At 43.2% G+C, this 22,051-nt stretch overlaps 1 protein-coding gene across 5 annotated transcripts in view; it reads left to right on the top strand.

Moving 5' to 3' along the window:
* The window catches only part of FOXN3 (forkhead box N3), a 312,655-nt gene that overhangs the window by 156,042 nt on the left and 134,562 nt on the right, over window positions 1-22,051 (top strand). For all 5 annotated transcript variants that reach the window (XM_082242801.1, XM_082242797.1, XM_082242799.1 and 2 more), the window contains exon 3: window positions 17,699-17,835. In XM_082242801.1, the coding sequence (XP_082098927.1) occupies window positions 17,699-17,835 (137 nt within the window). The remainder of the gene's footprint in view (window positions 1-17,698; window positions 17,836-22,051) is intronic.

Genomic DNA, 22,051 nt, shown 5'->3' with positions numbered 1-22,051 from the left:
CATACCCCAAGCGACCTACAGCTGTAATCGCAGCAAAAGGTGGCGCTACAAAGTATTAACTTAAGGGGGCTGAATAATTTTGCACGCCCAATTTTTCAGTTTTTTATTTGTTAAAAAAGTTTGAAATATCCAATAAATTTCGTTCCGCTTCATGATTGTGTCCCACTTGTTGTTGATTCTTCACAAAAAATTACAGTTTTATATCTTTATGTTTGAAGCCTGAAATGTGGCAAAAGGTCGAAAAGTTCAAGGGGGCCGAATACTTTCGCAAGGCACTGTGTGTGTGTGTGTGTGTGTGTGTGTGTGTGTGTGTGTATATATAACTCTGTGTGTGTATGTATGTATGTATATATATATATGTATGTATAATATGTGTATGTGTGTGTGTATATGTGTGTGTATATATATATATATATATAATTTGTGTATATGTATATACACATGCACGTCCATATATATTTGGACAGTGTCCCAATTTTCATACTAGTTGGCTCTGTATGCCACCAGAATAAAATTAAAAAACGAAACAATCCAAATTATTTGAAGTGCAGATTTACAGCTTTAATTGAAGGGGTTGAACATAAATATCAAGTACAAATTTTAGGAACTGCTACCATTTTTATACATTTTTATACACAGTCCCCCCATTTTCAGGGGCTCAAATGTAATAGGACAAATGAATATAATCATAAATACATAAATAAAATGTTTATTTTTAATATTTTGTTGAAAATCATTTTACTGGCAATGACTGCCTGAAGTCTGGAACCCATAGACATTACCGAAGACTTGAATATGCTTTAGTAAATACCTGAGAAAAAAAAAACGAATTGTGGCTGTGTCCAAATATAGATGGACCTAACTGTGTGTATGTGTGTAAATAAAAAAAAAAAAAAAAAACTATATATATATATATATATATATATATATATATATATATATATATATATATATATATATGTATATATATATATATATATGTATATATATATATATATATATATATACAGTGGGTACGGAAAGTATTCAGACCCCCTTAAATTTTTCACTCTTTGTTATATTGCAGCCATTTGCTAAAATCATTTAAGTTCATTCTTCTTCCTCATGAATGTACACATAGCACCCCATACTGACAGAAAAACACAGAATTGTTGACATTGTTGCAGATTTATTAAAAAAGAAAAACTGAAATATCACATGGTCCTAAGTATTCAGACCCTTTCCTGTGACACTCATATATTTAACTCAGGTGCTTTCCATTTCTTCTGATCATCCTTGAGATGGTTCTACACCTTCATTTGAGTCCAGCTGTGTTTGATTATACTGATTGGACTTGATTAGGAAAGCCACACACCTGTCTATATAAGACCTTCCAGATCACAATGCATGTCAGAGCAAATGAGAATCATGAGGTCAAAGGAACTGCCTGAAGAGCTCAGAGACAGAATTGTGGCAAGGCACAGATCTGGCCAAGGTTACAAAAAGATTTCTGCTGCACTTAAGGTTCCTAACAGCACAGTGGCCTCCATAATCCTCAAATGGAAGACGTTTGGGATGACCAGAACCCTTCCTAGAGCTGGCCGTCCGGCCAAACTGAGCTATCGGGGGAGAAGAGCCTTGGTGAGAGAGGTAAAGAAGAACCCAAAGATCACTGTGGCTGAGCTCCAGAGATGCAGTCAGGAGATGGGAGAAAGTTGTAGAAAGTCAACCATCACTGCAGCCCTCCACCAGTCGGGGCTTTATGGCAGAGTGGCCCGACGGAAGCCTCTCCTCAGTGTAAGACACATGAAAGCCTGCATGGAGTTTGCTAAAAAAAACACCTGAAGGACTCCAAGATGGTGAGAAATAAGATTCTCTGGTCTGATGAGACCAAAATAGAACTTTTTGGCCTTAATTCTAAGTGGTATGTGTGGAGAAAACCAGGCACTGCTCATCACCTGTCCAATACAGTCCCAACAGTGAAGCATGGTGGTGGCAGCATCATGCTGTGGGGGTGTTTTTCAGCTGCAGGGACAGGACGACTGGTTGCAATCGAGGGAAAGATGAATGCGGCCAAGTACAGGGATATCCTGGACAAAAACCTTCTCCAGAGTGCTCTGGACCTCAGACTGGGCCGAAGGTTTACCTTCCAACAAGACAATGACCCTAAGCACACAGCTAAAATAACGAAGGAGTGGCTTCACAACAACTCCGTGACTGTTCTTGAATGGCCCAGCCAGAGCCCTGACTTAAACCCAATTGAGCATCTCTGGAGAGACCTAAAAATGGCTGTCCACCAACGTTTACCATCCAACCTGACAGAACTGGAGAGAATCTGCAAGGAGGAATGGCAGAGGATCCCCAAATCCAGGTGTGAAAGACTTGTTGCATCTTTCCCAAAAAGACTCCTGGCTGTATTAGATCAAAAGGGGGCTTCTACTAAATACTGAGCAAAGGGTCTGAATACTTAGGACCATGTAATATTTCAGTTTTTCTTTTTTAATAAATCTGCAAAAATGTCAACAATTCTGTGTTTTTCTGTCAGTATGGGGAGCTATGTGTACATTCATGAGGAAGAAGAATGAACTTAAATGATTTTAGCAAATGGCTGCAATATAACAAAGAGTGAAAAATTTAAGGGGGTCTGAATACTTTCCGTACCCACTGTATATATATATATTTATTTGTATGTAAAACTCAAGGGAGTAAAAGCGAGAAGCAAAAAAAGGACTGATGGAGAAGGTCAGTAAAAGATAATAGAATAGGTAACAATGTAGCAAAATCTTTGTCTAGTGTAAATATTTATTGTTACATCTTTTATATTCGGTCCATCTTGGTCTGTCCTGCAAGCACACAGTGACCCCTTCTGCGGATTCCTTCCCTGGAAGTACTACAACTCCCAGCCTGTCCTGGCTGTTTCTGTGGTGGATAGCTCTGTGTGCTCGGCGAAGATGGATACATTGTTGCAGATTATCCTCCAATTCATCTTCACTCACTTGTTGCCTAGGAGACGCGTGTAATCCAGATTTCTCCCCTCCCTATTGGAGTTTGCGAGGCGGCACGCCAACTGTCATAAGATGGGAATTAATGGGCACAAAGAGCTATAAAGCATTGATTCCTCTGCCTGATTCGCAGTGCTGCGAGGTCATAGCGGGTGACCGTGAAGGTGCGAAGGGAGGAAAGCGTTTTTTTGTGACTGTATTAAGGCGATCATGTGGTCTGCCGTTGTTGAAAATGCTAGCTGCCTGGCTGATGGCTTCAATAATCTATAAGAGCCGGTTCACACTACTCCGACTTGTCAGGCGACTTGACAAGTAGCTCCCAATGCTGTGCAATGGAACCTTTCTAATCAGAGCGACTTAAGTCGCTCCGACTTAGAAAAATGTTCCTGCACTATTTTTTGGTGAAGTCGGAGCGACTTGCATTGACTTCTATTATGAGAAGTCGTTTGTAAGCTGCGATGAAGTCGCGTTGCACGGGGCGACTTCAAAGTCGCCTAAAGTGAGTGTGAATCGGCTCTAAGGCTCTGACTCCAGAACCAGTACACAGGTGTTCTCACATCGCTCTGATCGCATACTGCTCTGTGTCAGAGATAAAGTGTAAGCTCCTCTGCTGCATACTGATGTGGCTGGCTCAGTGTTCTGTGTACAACACTGCAATGTCAGAGCTATATAAATGTATAATAATAATAGTGTGTGACTGTGGGGGGACGATAGAGTGTAAGCTCCTCTGGTGCAGACACTGCTCTGACTGTCTGTGTTCTCTGTACAGCACTGCGGTATATGTCAGAGCTATATAAATGTATAATAATAATAGTGAGCGACTGTGGGGGGACATTAGAGTGTAAGCTCTTCTGGTTCAGAGACTGATGTGACGGGCTCAATGTTCTCTGTACAGCACTGCGGTATATGTCAGAGCTATATAAATGTATAATATTAATAGTGTGTGACTGTGGGAAGGCGGGGGGGGGGGGGTCAGGGCGGGACCATAGAGTGTAAGCTCCTCTGTTGCACAGACTGATGTGACTGGCTCAGTGTTCTCTGTACAGCACTGTGGTATATGTCAGAGCTATAAAAATGTATAATATTAATAGTGTGTGACTGTGGGAAGGGGGGTGGGGGGGGTGGTACCATAGAGTGTAAGCTCCTCTGTTGCACAGACTGATGTCACTAGCTCAGTGTTCTCTGTACAGCCAATAAATATATCATTAGTGTTGCGCAAAATAAAAATCTATCCAAATGTGTAAAAGTTAAAAATATGTAGCAAAAAAATTATATATATATATATATATATATATATATATATATATATATATATATATATATATATATATATATATATATATATATATATATATATATATATATATATATATATATAATGTGTATAACCCTCATGCAAAAGATTCCAATTTCATAATCTTAAAATGCTGTATCATAAATAAAATCCAATGATGAAAAGTATAATAAAAAAAAATATATATATATATATATATATATATATATAATTGTGTACAGTGCGATTCCTAAAAATAATATAAATCTATATATGTGTATAACCCTCAAGCAAAAGATTCCAATTTCATAATCTTAAAATGCTGTATCATAAATAAAATCCAATGATGAAAGTTAAAAAAATATATAGTTGTGTACAGTGCGATTCCTAGAAATGAATATGAATTGTGCTAGAAGAAAGTGCAAAGTGCTAAATCACAAGTGTGTATCACAATAAATCCTTGTGCTTAAATGTACTGCATATCAATCCATACAATATATAAAGTGCTATAAATGATAAGTAGTATCTGTGGTAAAATAATAAATATATAAGTCCATGCGGCAAATGGCAATCAAGTGTCCAATAAAGTCTTTTGTGACAATCTGTGCAAATAAATCTTCTATAAGTGCTTAAGCCACCAAGTGTTTGCGGCATTTTAAAAATCTAAGACCGGAAGGTTGCTCACAGGAATCTTTGATTCTTTTGGTATGGTTCTCTGTACAGCACTGCGGTATATGTCAGCTATATAAATATATAATAATCGTGTGTAGCTGTGGGGGGACATTGGAGTGTAAGCTTCTTTGGTACATAGACTGATGTAATTGGCTCAGTGATCTCTGTACTGCACTATGGTCTATGTCAGAGCTCTATAAATGTATAATAATAGTGTGTGACTGTGGGAAGACAATAGAGTGTAAGCTCCTCTTGTGCAGAGACTGCTCTGCCTGTCTTAATGTTCTTTGTATAGCACTATGGTATATGTCAGAGCTATATAAACATATACCTATAACAATATGTGACTGCGGTGTGACAGTAGAGTGTAAGCTCCTCTGGTGCAGAGACTGATATGAATAACTCTGTGGTCTATGTTAGAACTGTATAAATGTATAATAATGTGTGGCTGTGGGGGGACGTTAGAGTGTAAGCTCCTCTGGTGCTTACACTCAGTGTTCTCTGTACAGCACTGTGGTCTATGTCAGAGCTATATAAATAATAGTGTGTGACTGTGGTATGGCATTAGAGAGTAAGCTCCTCTAGTACAGAGACTTCTCTGACTGTCTCAGTGATCTCTGTAGAGCACTATGGTATATGTCAGCGCTATATAAATATATAACAGCAGTGTGTGACTGCGGTGTGGCATTAGAGTGTAAGCTCCTCTGGTACAGAGACTTCTCTGACTGTCTCAGTGATCTCTGTAGAGCACTATGGTATATGTCAGCGCTATATAAATATATAACAGCAGTGTGTGACTGCAGTGTGGCATTAGAGTGTAAGCTCCTCTGGTACAGAGACTGCTCTGACTGGCTTAGTGATCTCTGTATAGCACTATGGTATATGTCAGCGCTATATAAATATATAACAGCAGTGTGTGACTGTGGTGTGTCATTAGAGTGTAAGCTCCTCTGGTACAGAGACTGCTTTGACTGTCTCAGTGATCTCTGTATAGCACTATGGTATATGTCAGTGCTATATAAATATATAACAGCAGTGTGTGACTGTGGTGTGACAGTAGAGTGTAAGCTCCTCTGGTACAGAGACTGCTCTGACTGGCTTAGTGTTCTCTGTATAGCACTATGGATTATGTCAGCGCTATATAACAATAACTGTGTGTGACTGTGTTGTGGCATTAGAGTGTAAGCTCCTCTGGTCTTTACACTCAGTGTTCTCTGTATAGCACTGTGGTATATGTCAGAGCTCTATAAATATATTATAATAATAACAGCAGTGTGTGACTGTGGGGGGACAATAGAGTGTAAGCTCCTCTGGTACAAAGGCTGCTCTGACGGGCTCAGTGATCTCTGTATAGCACTATGGTATATGTCAGAGCTATATAAATATATAACAGCAGTGTGTGACTGCAGTGTGACATTAGAGTGTAAGCTCCTCTGGTACAGAGACTGCTCTGACTGGCTTAGTGTTCTCTGTATAGCACTATGGATTATGTCAGCGCTATATAACAATAACTGTGTGTGACTGTGTTGTGGCATTAGAGTGTAAGCTCCTCTGGTCTTTACACTCAGTGTTCTCTGTATAGCACTGTGGTATATGTCAGAGCTCTATAAATATATTATAATAATAACAGCAGTGTGTGACTGTGGGGGGACAATAGAGTGTAAGCTCCTCTGGTACAAAGGCTGCTCTGACGGGCTCAGTGATCTCTGTATAGCACTATGGTATATGTCAGAGCTATATAAATATATAACAATAACAGTGTGTGACTGTGGTGTGTCATTAGAGTGTAAGCTCCTCTGGTGCACAGACTGATATAAATACCTCAGTGTTCTCTGTACAGCACTGTGTTATATGTCAGAACTATATAAATGTATAATAATAATGATGATAATGTGTGATTTTGGTGGGGACATTAGAGTGTAAGCTCCTGTGGTGCAGACACGGATATGACCGGCTGAGTGTTGTCTGTACCACACCCTGGAATATGTCAGAGCTATCCTAATAATGAACGGACAGATGTGGTCCCTGTAATGTTTGGTAAGGAGGTGTAGGGAAGCACATTTTCTCCCATTATTCATAATAATTGGGTCAATCTTTTGAAGTGCTCGGCTGATATTTCAGCACAACAGACGATATGCAAATGTGCCGAGAAACAGGAATTTCTTCCAGAAAAATGTGGCGAACGCTCCTATACCTCCTCCACCTCATGGAGTAGGGCAGGGGTACCTGGTCATCTAGATGCCTGTAGCACTCAGTGGGGTTCTTCATTAAAGTAAGCCGGTCTTGAGAGATCTTTAGGGTTGGCATGATTAATCTGTAGAAAATGCTAGTTTCCTGGCTGCCATGATGACCCACTTCTGGTCAAACAAAGCTTCTTTGGTGGTTCTTACAGGCTTTATTAAGCATTTTTTCAGGTATTTCCTATTTTCATTATTTTTAGCCCATGGAAAGCTGTTGACTGGTGAGAAAAGACATGCAATAGGCACATTTTTTGGGTATTTCTATTGAATGTTATTAGCAAAAATGCCTGATGCTTGAAGCGAAGTGAAAAGATAACAGTCCTGATCCTCATACTACTTCTAAGTCACTGTCTGAAATGTTTGAAGCATGAGGCTTAATGTGACAGCCAGGCATTTAGCATTTCCAGGAGGAGAAGCCAGTAGCGCTTTGTGTTTATTTTTCCCTGTGACAGGATTTAGGCTCACACCATGCAGGTACAATGGAGGGCATGCATGCGTTTCCACGCGGCAGCTCGTTTAATTCAAACGCAAAAAAGTATTTTTTCAAAATTGTGCCGCAGCATCGTTAGTTTTGGCACGCATGAATACGTGCAGATTAGCAGATTTGTAGAGGTGCCATTAATGATTTTTCATCTCTGCTAAGGGCCCTTTCACACCCTAATCACCCCGTGCAGCGCGGATTCCCCAGGCTCCCTGAGCCAAAAGTGAGACATCAGGGGTCTGTGTAGACCCCTGATTTTGCCTCCAAACTCCCCAACATGGCTCCTAAAATTAAAAAAAATAAAAAGTACAATTGTAAAAAAATAAAACTAACAAAATTATAAATAAAAAATTAACTACTCACACTATCCTCTGCCCTACTGACACCATCCTCTGCCCTACTGACACCATCCTCTGCCCTACTGACACCGTCCTCTGCCCTACTGACACCGTCCTCTGCCCTACTGACACCGTCCTCTGCCCTACTGACACCGTCCACTGCCCTACTGACAGCGTCCTCTGCCCTACTGACAGCGTCCTCTGCCCTACTGACACCATCCTCTGCCCTACTGACAGCATCCACTGCCCTAATGGCACCATCCACTGCCCTCCCGACACTGTCCTCTGCCCTCCCGACACTGTCCTCTGCCCCACTGACACCGTCCACTGACCTACTGACAGCGTCCTCTGCCCTACTGACAGCATCCTCTGCCCTACTGACACTGTCCTCTGCCCTACTGACACTGTCCTCTGCCCTACTGACACCGTCCTCTGCCCTACTGACAGCGTCCTCTGCCCTAATGGCACCGTCCACTGCCCTAATGGCACCGTCCACTGCCCTCCCGACACCGTCCGCTGCCCCACTGACACCGTCCGCTGCCCCACTGACACCGTCCGCTGCCCCACTGACACCGTCCGCTGCCCCACTGACACCGTCCGCTGCCCCACTGACACCGTCCGCTGCCCTCCCGACACTGTCCTCTGCCCTCCCGACACTGTCCTCTGCCCTCCCGACACTGTCCTCTGCCCTCCCGACACTGTCCTCTGCCCTCCCGACACTGTCCTCTGCCCTCCCGACACTGTCCTCTGCCCCACTGACACCGTCCACTGACCTACTGACAGCGTCCTCTGCCCTACTGACAGCGTCCTCTGCCCTACTGACAGCGTCCTCTGCCCTACTGACACTGTCCTCTGCCCTACTGACACCGTCCTCTGCCCTACTGACAGCGTCCTCTGCCCTAATGGCACCGTCCACTGCCCTAATGGCACCGTCCACTGCCCTCCCGACACCGTCCGCTGCCCCACTGACACCGTCCGCTGCCCCACTGACACCGTCCGCTGCCCCACTGACACCGTCCGCTGCCCCACTGACACCGTCCGCTGCCCCACTGACACCGTCCGCTGCCCTCCCGACACTGTCCTCTGCCCTCCCGACACTGTCCTCTGCCCTCCCGACACTGTCCTCTGCCCTCCCGACACTGTCCTCTGCCCTCCCGACACTGTCCTCTGCCCTCCCGACACTGTCCTCTGCCCCACTGACACCGTCCACTGCCCTACTGACAGCGTCCTCTGCCCTACTGACACCGTCCTCTGCCCTACTGACACCGTCCTCTGCCCTACTGACACCGTCCACTGCCCTCCCGACACCGTCCTCTGCCCTCCTGACACCTTCCTCTGCCCTCCTGACACCTTCCTCTGCCCTCCTGACACCTTGACACCGTCTATTTTAATATGTTTGTTCACACTTGTTTATTAAGAGTTTGTGTACCATATATATATATATATATATATATATATATATATATATATATATATATATATATATATATATATATATATATATATATATATATATATATATACACAAATACACACACGCATGTGTGTTTGAGCTTTGGGGTGCACACCTATGGCACTGAACCGCTTGCTGCTGAGGCACTATGCGATTTGGCAAACGTGAAAAAGTGGTGCTTTTGGAGATGTGTGGGGGTGACACCACCCTGCGTCTGCGAAAGGCAGGGTGTTTCTCTGCCTGCTGGGAAAGCGGGCGATTTTGCATGCATTCCCTACATGCAAAAGTCTGAACCTAGGCTTAATCTGAAGCTGATTGTACCAAGAATGTACAATTTGGTTTCAATGTGTATGGTGACCTTAAGGCCTCATGCACGCGGAACGTTATTACAGTGTCTGTTGTTGGCATCAGATGTTTTTTTTCTGCAGCCGGTAAACTCCCCAGCATGTTATCCTATGTCTCCATGCACACATAGCCTGTTATCAGCGGTTTTAGCAGGGGCGTTTTCTGGCTGGAAAAAAACCCAGAACTAGTGGGTTTGAAGAGGAGTAAAAATGCTCCAACTCTGAAAAATTCTAAAAACTGCGGCTAGTCAGCGTTTGAGCTTTTTAGAGCCATAAGCGTTTGTGGGAGTATGGTTTTGCTAAAAAACGCTGCAAACCTTTTATAGCGTCCAGTGTGCATGAGGCCTTAGAGCGCAAAATCGCAGACCCCGATATCTATCGCTGCTTATGTACTGACTCTCTGAACCAGGAATTGTCCGTCTCCAGAGATCTATTGTAGACATTGAACGGGTCAGGTCAGGAGTCTGTTTGACGGCTCCACCTCTAATAGAAAGTCAATAATTTGGAGTACCTTTATCTGAATGACTTCTGTCCTAGGGGTCAGCTGGAACGCGTGCCGTGCAGCGATCAATACTGCGATTGGAATGTTCTCTGTACAGCCGGGGTCAGGCAACTGGAGTTCTTGTCCTCCTTCTTCTTCTTCATTTCTTTATTCTCTTTTTCATTTTCCTTTTATATGCGGAATTCATTGTATTTTATGTATCAGCCATCCCCTATCCATCTGTGTACAGTCTCCTTTATCTCTCTATAGCTGGCCATACACCAGTAGAATGTACTTCCAAATGTTTTGTTTTCGAATGTTTACTATTGGTTAGTGGGGTCAGATAGACATTCCTTATTCACCACAGTGCCAAAAAAAATTGAAAGAATTAGGATGGATTTTTTTTTTTTTTTTTTAGATGAACAAATTTCTAACAGTGAAAGTGGTTTTCATTGGGGAAAGTTCATTCACCCCAAAATTGAATGTTAAGATCAAACAAAATTTTGAAGTGCTTTGAAAGTCATTCATCAAATTATCAAATTTCATACAATAGTTATTTTGTAATAGTTGTAATCTCTTCTCTTCTCTTCTCCTCTCTTCTCCTCCTCTCTTCTCCTCCTCTCTTCTCCTCTCTTCTCCTCTCTTCTCCTCTCTTCTCCTCTCTTCTCCTCTCTTCTCCTCTCTTCTCCTCTCTTCTCCTCTCTTCTCCTCTCTTCTCCTCTCTTCTCCTCTCTTCTCCTCTCTTCTCTTCCCTTCCCTTCTTCTTGTCTCTTCTCGTCTCTTCCTCTTCTTCCTCCCCTTCCTCTTCTTCCTCCCCTCCCTCTTCTTCCTCCCCTCCCTCTTCTTCCTCCCCTCCCTCTTCTTCCTCCTCTCCCTCTTCTTCCTCCTCTCCCTCTTCTTCCTCCTCTCCCTCTTCTTCCTCCTCTCCCTCTTCTCGTCACTCTTCTCTTCTCTTCTTCTCGTCACTCTTCTCTTCTTCTCGTCACTCTTCTCTTCTCTTCTTCTCGTCACTCTTCTCTTCTCTTCTTCTCGTCACTCTTCTCTTCTCTTCTTCTCGTCACTCTTCTCTTCTCTTCTTCTCGTCACTCTTCTCTTCTCTTCTTCTCGTCACTCTTCTCTTCTTCTCGTCACTCTTCTCTTCTCTTCTTCTCGTCACTCTTCTCTTCTCTTCTTCTCGTCACTCTTCTCTTCTCTTCTTCTCGTCACTCTTCTCTTCTTCTCGTCACTCTTCTCTTCTTCTCGTCACTCTTCTCTTCTTCTCGTCACTCTTCTCTTCTTCTCGTCACTCTTCTCTTCTTCTCGTCACTCTTCTCTTCTTCTCGTCACTCTTCTCTTCTCGTCACTCTTCTCTTCTCGTCACTCTTCTCTTCTCGTCACTCTTCTCTTCTCGTCACTCTTCTCTTCTCGTCACTCTTCTCTTCTTCTCATCTTGCTCTTTTTTTTTATATTATTTTTTTTCTTTTTTGTTTCTCTTCCTCTCTCATCTCTCCTCTTTTGCTCTTTTTCTTTTCTCTTCTCTTGTCCTGTCTTCTCTTCTTTCTTCTTTTTCTCTTCATTTGTTTCTCCTCTTCTTCCTCCTCTTCCTCTTCCTCCTCTTCCTCTTCCTCTTCCTCTCCCTCTTCCTCCTCTACCTCCTCTCCCTCTTCCTCCTCTCCCTCCTCTCCCTCTTCCTCTTTCTCCCCTCCCTCTTTCTCCTCTTCCTCTTTCTCCCCTCCCTCTTCCTCCCCTCCCTCTTCCTCCCCTCCCTCTTCCTCCTCTCCCTCTTCCTCCCCTCCCTCTTCCTCCTCTCCCTCTTCCTCCTCTCCCTCTTCCTCCTCTCCCTCTTCCTCCTCTCCCTCTTCCTCCTCTCCCTCTTCCTCCTCTCCCTCTTCCTCCTCTCCCTCCCCTCCCTCTTCCTCCTCTCCCTCTTCCTCCTCTTCCTTTCCTCCCCTCTTCCTCCTCCCCTCCCTCTTCCTCCTCCCCTCCCTCTTCCTCCTCCCCTCCCTCTTCCTCCTCCCCTCCCTCTTTCTCCTCCCCTCCCTCTTCCTCCCCCTCCCGCTTCCTCCCTCTCCCTCTTCCTTCCTCCCTCTCCCTCTTCTCTTCTTCTCGTCACTCTTCTCTTCTTCTCGTCACTCTTTTCTCTTCTCTTCTTCTCGTCACTCTTTTCTCTTCTCTTCTTCTCGTCACTCTTTTCTCTTCTCTTCTTCTCGTCACTCTTTTCTCTTCTCTTCTTCTCGTCACTCTTTTCTCTTCTCTTCTTCTCGTCACTCTTTTCTCTTCTCTTCTTCTCGTCACTCTTTTCTCTTCTCTTCTTCTCGTCACTCTTTTCTCTTCTCTTCTTCTCGTCACTCTTTTCTCTTCTCTTCTTCTCGTCACTCTTTTCTCTTCTCTTCTTCTCGTCACTCTTTTCTCTTCTCTTCTTCTCGTCACTCTTCTCTTTTGCTCTTTTCTTTTCTCTTCTCTTGTCCTGTCTTCTCTTCTCTCTTCTTTCTTCTTTCTTCTTTTCTCTTCATTTGTTTCTCCTCTGCTCTTCTCTCTTGTTCTCTTCTCTTTTTCCCCTCTTCTTTCTCTTTTTTTTCTGTTCTGCCCCATCATATTTATTGGCTCTTAATGAAGACTTTTGGGGGGCACTTGTAAAGAAAGAGAAATAACTTTTTTTTTCTTGGGGGGTGTTCTTGCCTCTATCATTGTGATGGCTCTCCTGTATCTGCTGAAGCGTCCATGACAAAAGGTAGTTTTACTCCCATAATAAATTATCCAAAATTTCTCCGGGGGTTCTAGAAAATGTTCTCTAACACGGAGGGCTGAAAGATAGGGGTTTCGATGTGATGGAATGAGGAGATGTATTGGGGGGGGCTCAGAGGTTGGGGGGAATGTGCTTCCGCAGACTTTCACATAATTTATCTGGCGCTTAACTTGAGTGTGGAGGCAGCCGGGGAGATTGTTATTCGGGGTCTGCGGCTTGTGGAGAGCCCTAATTGAACTGGAGTGCCTCTTCACTGCAACGTCAAAAGGCTGAGAGCAAATCATTGTACATATTGAGAATAAATAGGCCACATTTCTGGCAGATTAGGACCGGTAAGATCCATTATCCTCACAGACGGCAACACAGCTTCACATTGCACCAGTAAGACTCTTAGAGGACCTCTGCCAACAATGAATGGAAGAACGGGAGCGGCCATGCTGGCATGTTCATTTTTCAGTGGCTGGAGAGCTGCAGACCGATGATCTGGATTTTATATGCTGGATTTTTTTTTAAATCTCTGCAGAAGATTAACATTTAGGAAGAGTAACTCAAATATTGAGAGCTTACATTGGCTTTTGTTTTTAGGACTCTGCTCCTTTCTGTAACTCTCCTCTCCTAAAACACTCTGCACTGCTGGAGGACTCTGCTCCTTCCCCTATAACTCTCCTCTCCTAAAACACTCTGCACTGCTGGAGGACTCTGCTCCTTCCCCTATAACTCTCCTCTCCTGAAATACTCTGCACTTCTGGAGGACTCTGCTCCTTCCTCAATAACTCTCCTCTCCTGAAATACTCTGAACTGCTGGAGGACTCTGCTCCTTCCTCTATAACTCTCCTCTCCTGAAATACTCTGCACTGCTGGAGGACTCTGCTCCTTCCCCCATAACTCTACGCTCCTAAAATACTCTGCACTGCTGGAGGACTCTGCTCCTTTCTTACCTCTCCGGAAATGCTCTGCACTGCTGGAGGACTCTGCTCCTTCCCCTATAACTCTCCTCTTCTGAAATACTCTGCTCCTTCCTCTAACTCTCCTCTTCTAAAATGCTCTGCTGTAGGACTCTCCTCTTTCCTCTATCTAACTCTCCGTGCCTGAAATACTCTGCCTGCTATTTTGGAGGACTATGTTCCTTCCTCTAACTCTCCTCTCCTGAAATACTCTGCTCTGCTGGAGGACTCTGCTCCTTCATCTATCTAACTCTCCTCTCCTGAAACACTCTGCACTGCTGGAGGACTCTGCTCCTTCCTTAACTCTCCTCTCCTGAAATACTCTGCACTGCTGGAGGACTCTGCTCCTTCCTCTAACTCTCCTCTTCTGAAATGCTCTGCTGTAGGACTCTCCTCTTTCTAACTCTCCGCGCCTGAAATAATCTGCTCTTTTGGAGGACTCTGCTCCTTCCTCGAACTCTCCTCTCCTGAAATACTCTGCTCTGCTGGAGGACTCTGCTCCTTCCTCTATCTAACTCTCCTCTCCTGAAATACTCTGCTCTGCTGGAGGACTCTGCTCCTTCCTTAACTCTCCTCTCCTGAAATACTCTGCACTGCTGGAAGACTCTGCTCCTTCCTTAACTCTCCTCTCTGGAAATGCTCTGCACTGCTGGAGGACTCTGCTCCAACCAGTAGTCAAGGCTTGTACTGTTAGCCACCAATCAATACAGAAATTATGAAGTTTAAGTAATACTTCTTATTGGCTAACTTAAAGGAGATGTATGGTGTTCACAAAAAAACAAACCTGCTTGCCTTCCTGCTGCAGCATCATTCTGATGCGGCAGCTGTCCCGCTATGGCACTAAACCCGAGAACTGAGTGATCACATGACCGCTGATTACTCAATTCCCAGCCAGATCTGAGCAGAGAGCTGTGATTGTCATATGGAAGGTCCTAGAATCTTGCTTCTTAAGTGAACTTGTGCCCAGGTCATGCACACTGAAGTATTTACAGATTCTGAACAACCAGTAAAAGCACTTTAAAAACCGACCCTAATTTACCTCTGTGTCTGTAGGCACTGTGGAGAAATTCAACTTTAGAGTTCATAATACAGACACTGAAGTCTTACCTCTTTTCATATTATGTTCTATTGATGCAGAGCCTTGCCAGACTTGTTGTTTCTATGCTCTTAGAAACCAACTAAAACCCCAACTGGTCATTAAGGCTTCACACTTGTGCGACTTGTCATGCGACTTTGGAGATATAGGGGTTGATTTACTAAAGTAAAGTGCAGTTGCTGCAGAACTTGGTAAATGAGGCAAGGCTTCACTTTACAAAGAATACTCAATCATTTGCAAGGGGAAAAAAAACACAGCATTTTTGCTTACACGTGATTGGATGATGGACGTCAGCAGAGCTTCTGCCTATTTACTAAGCTCTGGAGCAACTGCACTTTGCAAAGTGCACAGTTTATTTGCCTTTAGTATATCAAACCCCATAGAGTCACATGACAAGTCGCAGCCCGTGTATTTTAATGTAAGCAATTCAAAGCTATGCGACTTAAAGTTGCAGCAACATAAGAAAGGTTCCTGCACTACTTGGATGTGACTATCCTGCAACTTGAGTGCCATAGACTACAATGTACACTATCAAAAGTCGCATGAAAATTGCATTTTAATGTTATCAGTGTGACAGTCAAAGCCAAATTCCAAAGCCAAAGTCATATACAAGTTGCATTCACCCAAAGTTGCAATGTAAACTTGCAATAGAAATTGCACAACTTTGGAGTGTGAATGGAGCCTAAACCTGTTATAAATCTGAATGCATCTTTTCACGAATCCAAGTTGGGAGTTTCCTCCCAAACCAAATTAGAGAGCAATGTTTAAAAAAGTCCTTTTATATATATCCGGTCATGTGACCACCTTGGTCTTTCTTTGATCCGAAGAGCGCAGGCGGTGGGCGGGACCATTCTAGGCTTCCATGAAAAGTAATGAGAGGAGACCCCATCACTCAAACATCATTCCTTCATTGGTCAGGAAGAACTTGTTTTTAAGCTCCCTTACTGATTTTTAAAATATGCAAATACTTTTGGTCTGTTCATACAGGCAACACAATGCGATGATTTGAACCAGGACGATGGGTAACAAAGCATTGTGTCCTGCATTGGGACTATAGACTTAATGTGGATGTGACCTTTCCTGTACTTTTTCTACAGAATGCAAACATGAATGGGATTCTACCTGCTGAGCGTTGTGGTGCTTCGGCATCAACACAAAAAAATGCTTCGGCCTGAATGGAGCCTTATTGTCCATAGCCGGGGCACAGGTTCACTTTATGATGGCCAATAACAGTTATTACTTAATGATAAACTTCACCCCCCTCCCCCCAAAAACTATTCCTCCCACTGACACCAATGATGGGGCACTATTCCTCCCACTGACACCAATGATGGGGCACTGTTCCTCCCACTGACACCAATGATGGGGCACTGTTCCTCCCACTGACACCAATGATGGGGCACTGTTCCTCCCACTGACACCAATGATGGGGCACTGTTCCTCCCACTGACACCAATGATGGGGCACTGTTCCTCCCACTGACACCAATGATGGGGCAATATTCTGTCTACTGACACCAATTATGGAACAGTATTCCTCCCACTGACACCAATGATGGGGCACTGTTCCTCCCACTGACACCAATGATGGGGCACTCTTCCTCCCACTGACACCAATGATGGGGCATTATTCCTCCCACTGACACCAACAATGGGTTATTATTCTTTCCACTGACACCAATGATGGGGCATAATTCCTCCTACTGACAACAATAAGACATTACTCCTTCTACTCACACCAATGATGGAGCACTATTCGTCCCACTGACACCAATGATGTCTTTGCACCGATCATGTCTCACAGTGAACCTGTGCCCAGGCTATGGACAATAAGGCTCCATTCAGATCTAAGCATTTTTTTTTGGCGTTGATGCTGAATCATGAAAACGCTCAACAGGTAGAATCCCAGATTTAACTCCACTTTAGTAAAAAACCAAAAAAAAAAAACCTTCCCTCTGGGTGATCTCTTTGTTGGGATTTTCACAAACTTTGCTACGGATTCCTACCTTTTGGTATTCTGAAGAAATAGCTGTTTGTCTGTGTCCATGATGTGCAGAGTGAATGTGAATGGGAGTAGATTCATAATTCTCAATCAACTGCTGCACCTGCAGGGCTCTAATGAGGAAGGTCTAAGGGTCTGCATCCCTTTTAGATGTGATTATATTTAGGAGTATGTCACCAAAAATAACATTTGTGTTGCAGGGGATGCCTGATATCTGACTTGTATCTTAGTGCAGACTTCTGGGAATATCTGTGAGCCAATCACGTAAGCAGGAAATGACATTTCTGGGGGGCGTTCTGTATACCATCTGTGTACAGAGAGCCTCCAGGTGGCCATATTGCATTTTACAAAAAATTACAGCACTGCAGATTAAAAAGGAATCAATAACATCCAATTACAATATGACTTGTGTCGCAATTGTATACGCTATATTGTTTTTTATGATTTACTATTTTTTTTCCTATGTATGTGGAGTTACCCTTTAAATCTACCAACCATAAAGTTTTGCACGGGCTTTCTTAATTGGGTACAAATATATTGGGTTTACCAAAACTATCTAATATGAGGATCTAGGTAATCTATCCAGAGTTGATTGTAAGGTGTATGGTGACCCTTTACGCATAGCGGTGTTTGCATATCTAATGTAATTGGTTCTTCTTTGTGTTTCAGAGTATCGGCAAAGGGTCCTTGTGGTGTATAGACCCAGAATACAGGCAGAACCTGATCCAAGCCTTGAAAAAGACCCCCTACCACCCCTACTCCCACGTCTTCAACACCCCTCCCACCTCTCCTCAGGCGTATCAAAGGTAAGGCAATCGTTTGGCATCTCTGAGCACTCCGGCGATTGGCGCTGTACGGGTCGCACACTAATATACCGATATTTTAAACTCACCTACAGCCGTCTCGGCTCCCGCTCAGCCTTCTATTCTGCTTCCATGTTCAGTTATGAGAGTTGTTCCAAAAATTTGTCTGATTCCATCCAATGCGACTCCCCTCCATGCTGGACTCGCAGCCTCTGGAGATTTGTGTTCAGCCGTTGCCATGGCGGCGACCAGTTAAGTTTGAACAGTTGAACCGGTTTTGCTGTGGTTACGCCGTGTTTGTTTTGTTTGGAGAAATTGCTATGGAGGCAACTCTGCTCTATGATCTTTGTTACTTTTATTATTGTTTTTAGATCATTTGTTGATACTTTGCGATCTTTGTTGCGTTGTTTGTTTTTAGCACTATTTTTAGATCATGTAGTTATTACTCTGATCCTTGCTACTTTGCTACTTTTATCACTATTTTTAGATTTTGTAATTTTTATGCTATGATCTTTGCTACTTTGTTACTTTTATCACTATTTGTAGATTTTGTAATTTTTATGCTATGATCTTTGCTACTTTTTTCACTATTTTTAGATCTTGGAATTAATACTCTATGATCTTTGCTACCTTTTATTACGCTATGATCCTTGCTACTTTATTACTTTTATCACTATGTTTAGATTTTGTAAATAATTCTCTATGATCTTTGCAACTTTGTTTACTTTTATCACTATTTTAAGATTTTGTAATTAATACTCTATGATCTTTGCCACTTTGATTACTTTTAGTACGCTATGATCCTTGCTACTTTGTTACTTTTATCACTATCTTTAGATTTTGTAATTATTACGCTTTGATCTTTTGCTACTTTGTTTACTTTTATCACTATTTTAAGATTTTGTAATTAATACTCTATCATCTTTGCTACTTTGTTTACTGTTATCACTATTTTAATATTTTGTAATTCATACTCTCTGATCTTTGCTACTTTGTTACTTTTATCACTATTTTAGATTTTGGGCTGAATGGGGAAAAAAAAGGAACGGATTCCACAATCCACCCAATCAATGTAAATCGAGGAATCCTTCCCGCTGAGACATTGTATTTTGGGAACAATGACGCTCTGCTTTTAGAATTCACTGATTGTTCCACCTATTGGCTGCTGATTACGAAAAATTTCCCACCATGCCAGAGGGGCCACCCATGGATTGAAATTTGGCTGGTCCCTGCTGAACCGGCTGAATTTCAATCCAACTATGGCCTGCTTAATGCTTGGTTCACACTACTGCGATGCAAATTTGATGCAATTTACAGTGCGACTTTGTATATTCTGTGGGGCCAAGTCACACTGTAAATCGCTTAAAAGTAGTGCAGGAACCATTTTGCAAAGTCACACCATGGTGAGTTGCATTGATTAGAATGGGCCCCATTGAAAACATTGAGATTTCCCTTGTCATGTGATTCTGTACAACACAAGTCGCATCAGAAGCCGCAATAGTGTGAACAGCGACTTACTCTATGATCTTTGTTACTTTTTTTTGTTTTTGGTCTTCTACCGTTACCCTTTTCTAGCGCTGCATTTGTTTTGTGCCTAAAGGCGGGTTTTGTAGATTAATTGCTTTTTTTTTTATTGTGGCTTTTTTTGTCATACATAAAATATTTATACAGTATATCACTTTTTTTTATGTTGTTTATCCAATTAACTTAAAGCTGAACTTTACCCATAACCACTTGATAAAAAAATAATGCTTTGCAAGGAACATACATTCCACATTAATAGTTATGCTACCAAAATTATTGTGTGCTGTAAATTGCCTCCAGCATTGCTCCTGTTTCTTCTTGCTGGATGCTGCCATTTTACTGAAGCCCAGAGCCCCTGAGCAGCAGTATATCTTTAGGCTGTTAACAGATCGACCCCCTACAAATTTGGCACGGTGCCTAAAAATAAAGAGCAACTGAGCATGTGAAGAGCAGGGTGAGACAGGGTATTACTAAATTTTAACCACTTCCTGACTGCACTATAGCCAAATGACGGCTACAGCGCAGCCGGGCAGTTCTGGTAGGGCTTCATATGAAGTCCTGCCATGATCATGCCTTGGTGGTGCGCTCTGTGAATGCTATGTCCTTAGAACACAGCTGATCATAGATCGAGGTAAAGGGCCAATCACACGGCTCCAATAATTTAATTGAATAATGTTTTTTTCTGCTCTTATTTATTTTTTTTCTGTTGGATAGGTAGGTCTGAGCTCATTTAGATGGCCTCCTCTATAGTGAGGTGGATTTCAGACAAGGTTGTCACTTCCCTGTCTGTGATCCCTTGGGGGGAGTGACGATCGTGTAGGACAAGTTTGACACATGCGCTTAATGGTAGTCCATACGCACCAAGTCACGTCCGGATTACATTGTGTGTTCACGTATGTGTTCCAAGACGAGGCTTGGATAGCGCCACCCAATACTCACACAGGGGAATCAAAAATGAGGCTTAGAGTGCTCTCCAACAATAGGAGTGAGGCTTGGTGCATACATGAGAATCCAGAGTGAGGCTTGAAGCTCACTCTATATGGCCATGTTTATTACCAGGAAGTATTTTTCCAGGATGGATGTGCATGGTGGGACAGAAATTAAGATAATTACTGTAAATGCTATATATACAAGCAATGGGCAGCATATCTTCAAACCCCAGATGATGTCTTTGAAGACGAAACGCGTTTTTTTTTTTTTTTTATTATTCAGGCCATTGCACTCTAATCTTCTATGCTGGATGATGTTACAAGTAGGGATCGACTGATTATCATCAAAGCCGATATATATCGAGGGCCGATATGGACTTTCCCCGATGTATCGGAATCGGCTTCTGATTTGCCGATATTGCCGATATTTCGGGAAAGTGCATGCACCGGGATGATGCCTGCAGCTAGAGGCATCACCCCGGTACCGGTGTCCATAGCCCACGGTCGGCTGTCTTGTAATGACAACCGATGCGGCTGACATTCCAAGGAGCGGGAGGGGACACCCCCCCCTCCCGCCGCCTTCTGACCGGGTCTCCATCTGCACTGCCGCCGTCTGACTGAGTCTCCATTTCTTGGAATTCGGCGCCGCTGAGTACCCAAAGTGATGTCATGTCATGACATCACTTCCGGGTACTGGCGGCACCACATTCAAAATCTTATAGCATTCAGAACAGCCAAACTTGGCGTTTTGAATGCTTTTAGTGCAGAGGAGGGTTTTGGGGTTTTTTAGACCCCCATATCCCTCCACCACAGTACCTGTAGACATTTTAAAAACAATGTTTTTTTTAATGTCCGAAAATATCGGCAGATATCGTCCGATACCGATATCCGATGACCACAATATCGGTGGTAAAAAAAAAAACGATATTGGTCGATCACTAGTTACAAGTGCTTGTTGTTCAGAGTTGATATAAGTTTTGTACCTTTTTTATTAAATTTTAGGTGATGCGGTTTTGCACTATGTGGAGCCTTTTTCTTTATCCTATGGTTCTACGTACCATTTGATACCACACTGCGAGGAGCTGATGCATCGTACTATCCTATTTGGAAACATTTTGGAGTCATCCTCTGAACATGTTCTAAATGTGGCTGACCCAGTACCTGTATGGGTAACTGAGTCCACATGTTCTGGTAGGCAGCGATTTCTATAAGTGGTGGCGGTTTCTATAAGTGGTGGCGGTTTCTATAAGTGGTGGCGGTTTCTATAAGTGGTGGCGGTTTCTATAAGTGGTGGCGGTTTCTATAAGTGGTGGCGGTTTCTAGAAGTGGTGGATGTTTCTAGAAGTGGTGGAGGTTTCTAGAAGTGGTGGAGGTTTCTAGAAGTGGTGGATGTTTCTAGAAGTGGTGGAAGTTTCTAGAAATGGTGGCGGTTTCTATAAGTGGTGGAGGTTTCTATAAGTGGTGGAGGTTTCTATAAGTGGTGGAGGTTTCTATAAGTGGTGGCGGTTTCTATAAGTGGTGGCGGTTTCTATGAGTGGTGGCGGTTTCTATAAGTGGTGGCGGTTTCTATAAGTGGTGGCGGTTTCTATAAGTGGTGGCGGTTTCTATAAGTGGTGGCGGTTTCTAGAAGTGGTGGCGGTTTCTAGAAGTGGTGGCGGTTTCTAGAAGTGGTGGCGGTTTCTAGAAGTGGTGGCGGTTTCTATAAGTGGTGGCGGTTTCTATAAGTGGTGGCGGTTTCTAGAAGTGGTGGCGGTTTCTATAAGTGG

Source organism: Pelophylax lessonae (assembly GCF_965119305.1).
Source record: "Pelophylax lessonae genome assembly, chromosome: 13".
NCBI classification, from domain to species: domain Eukaryota; kingdom Metazoa; phylum Chordata; class Amphibia; order Anura; family Ranidae; genus Pelophylax; species Pelophylax lessonae.
This window is presented reverse-complemented; position numbering and strand designations above follow the sequence as displayed.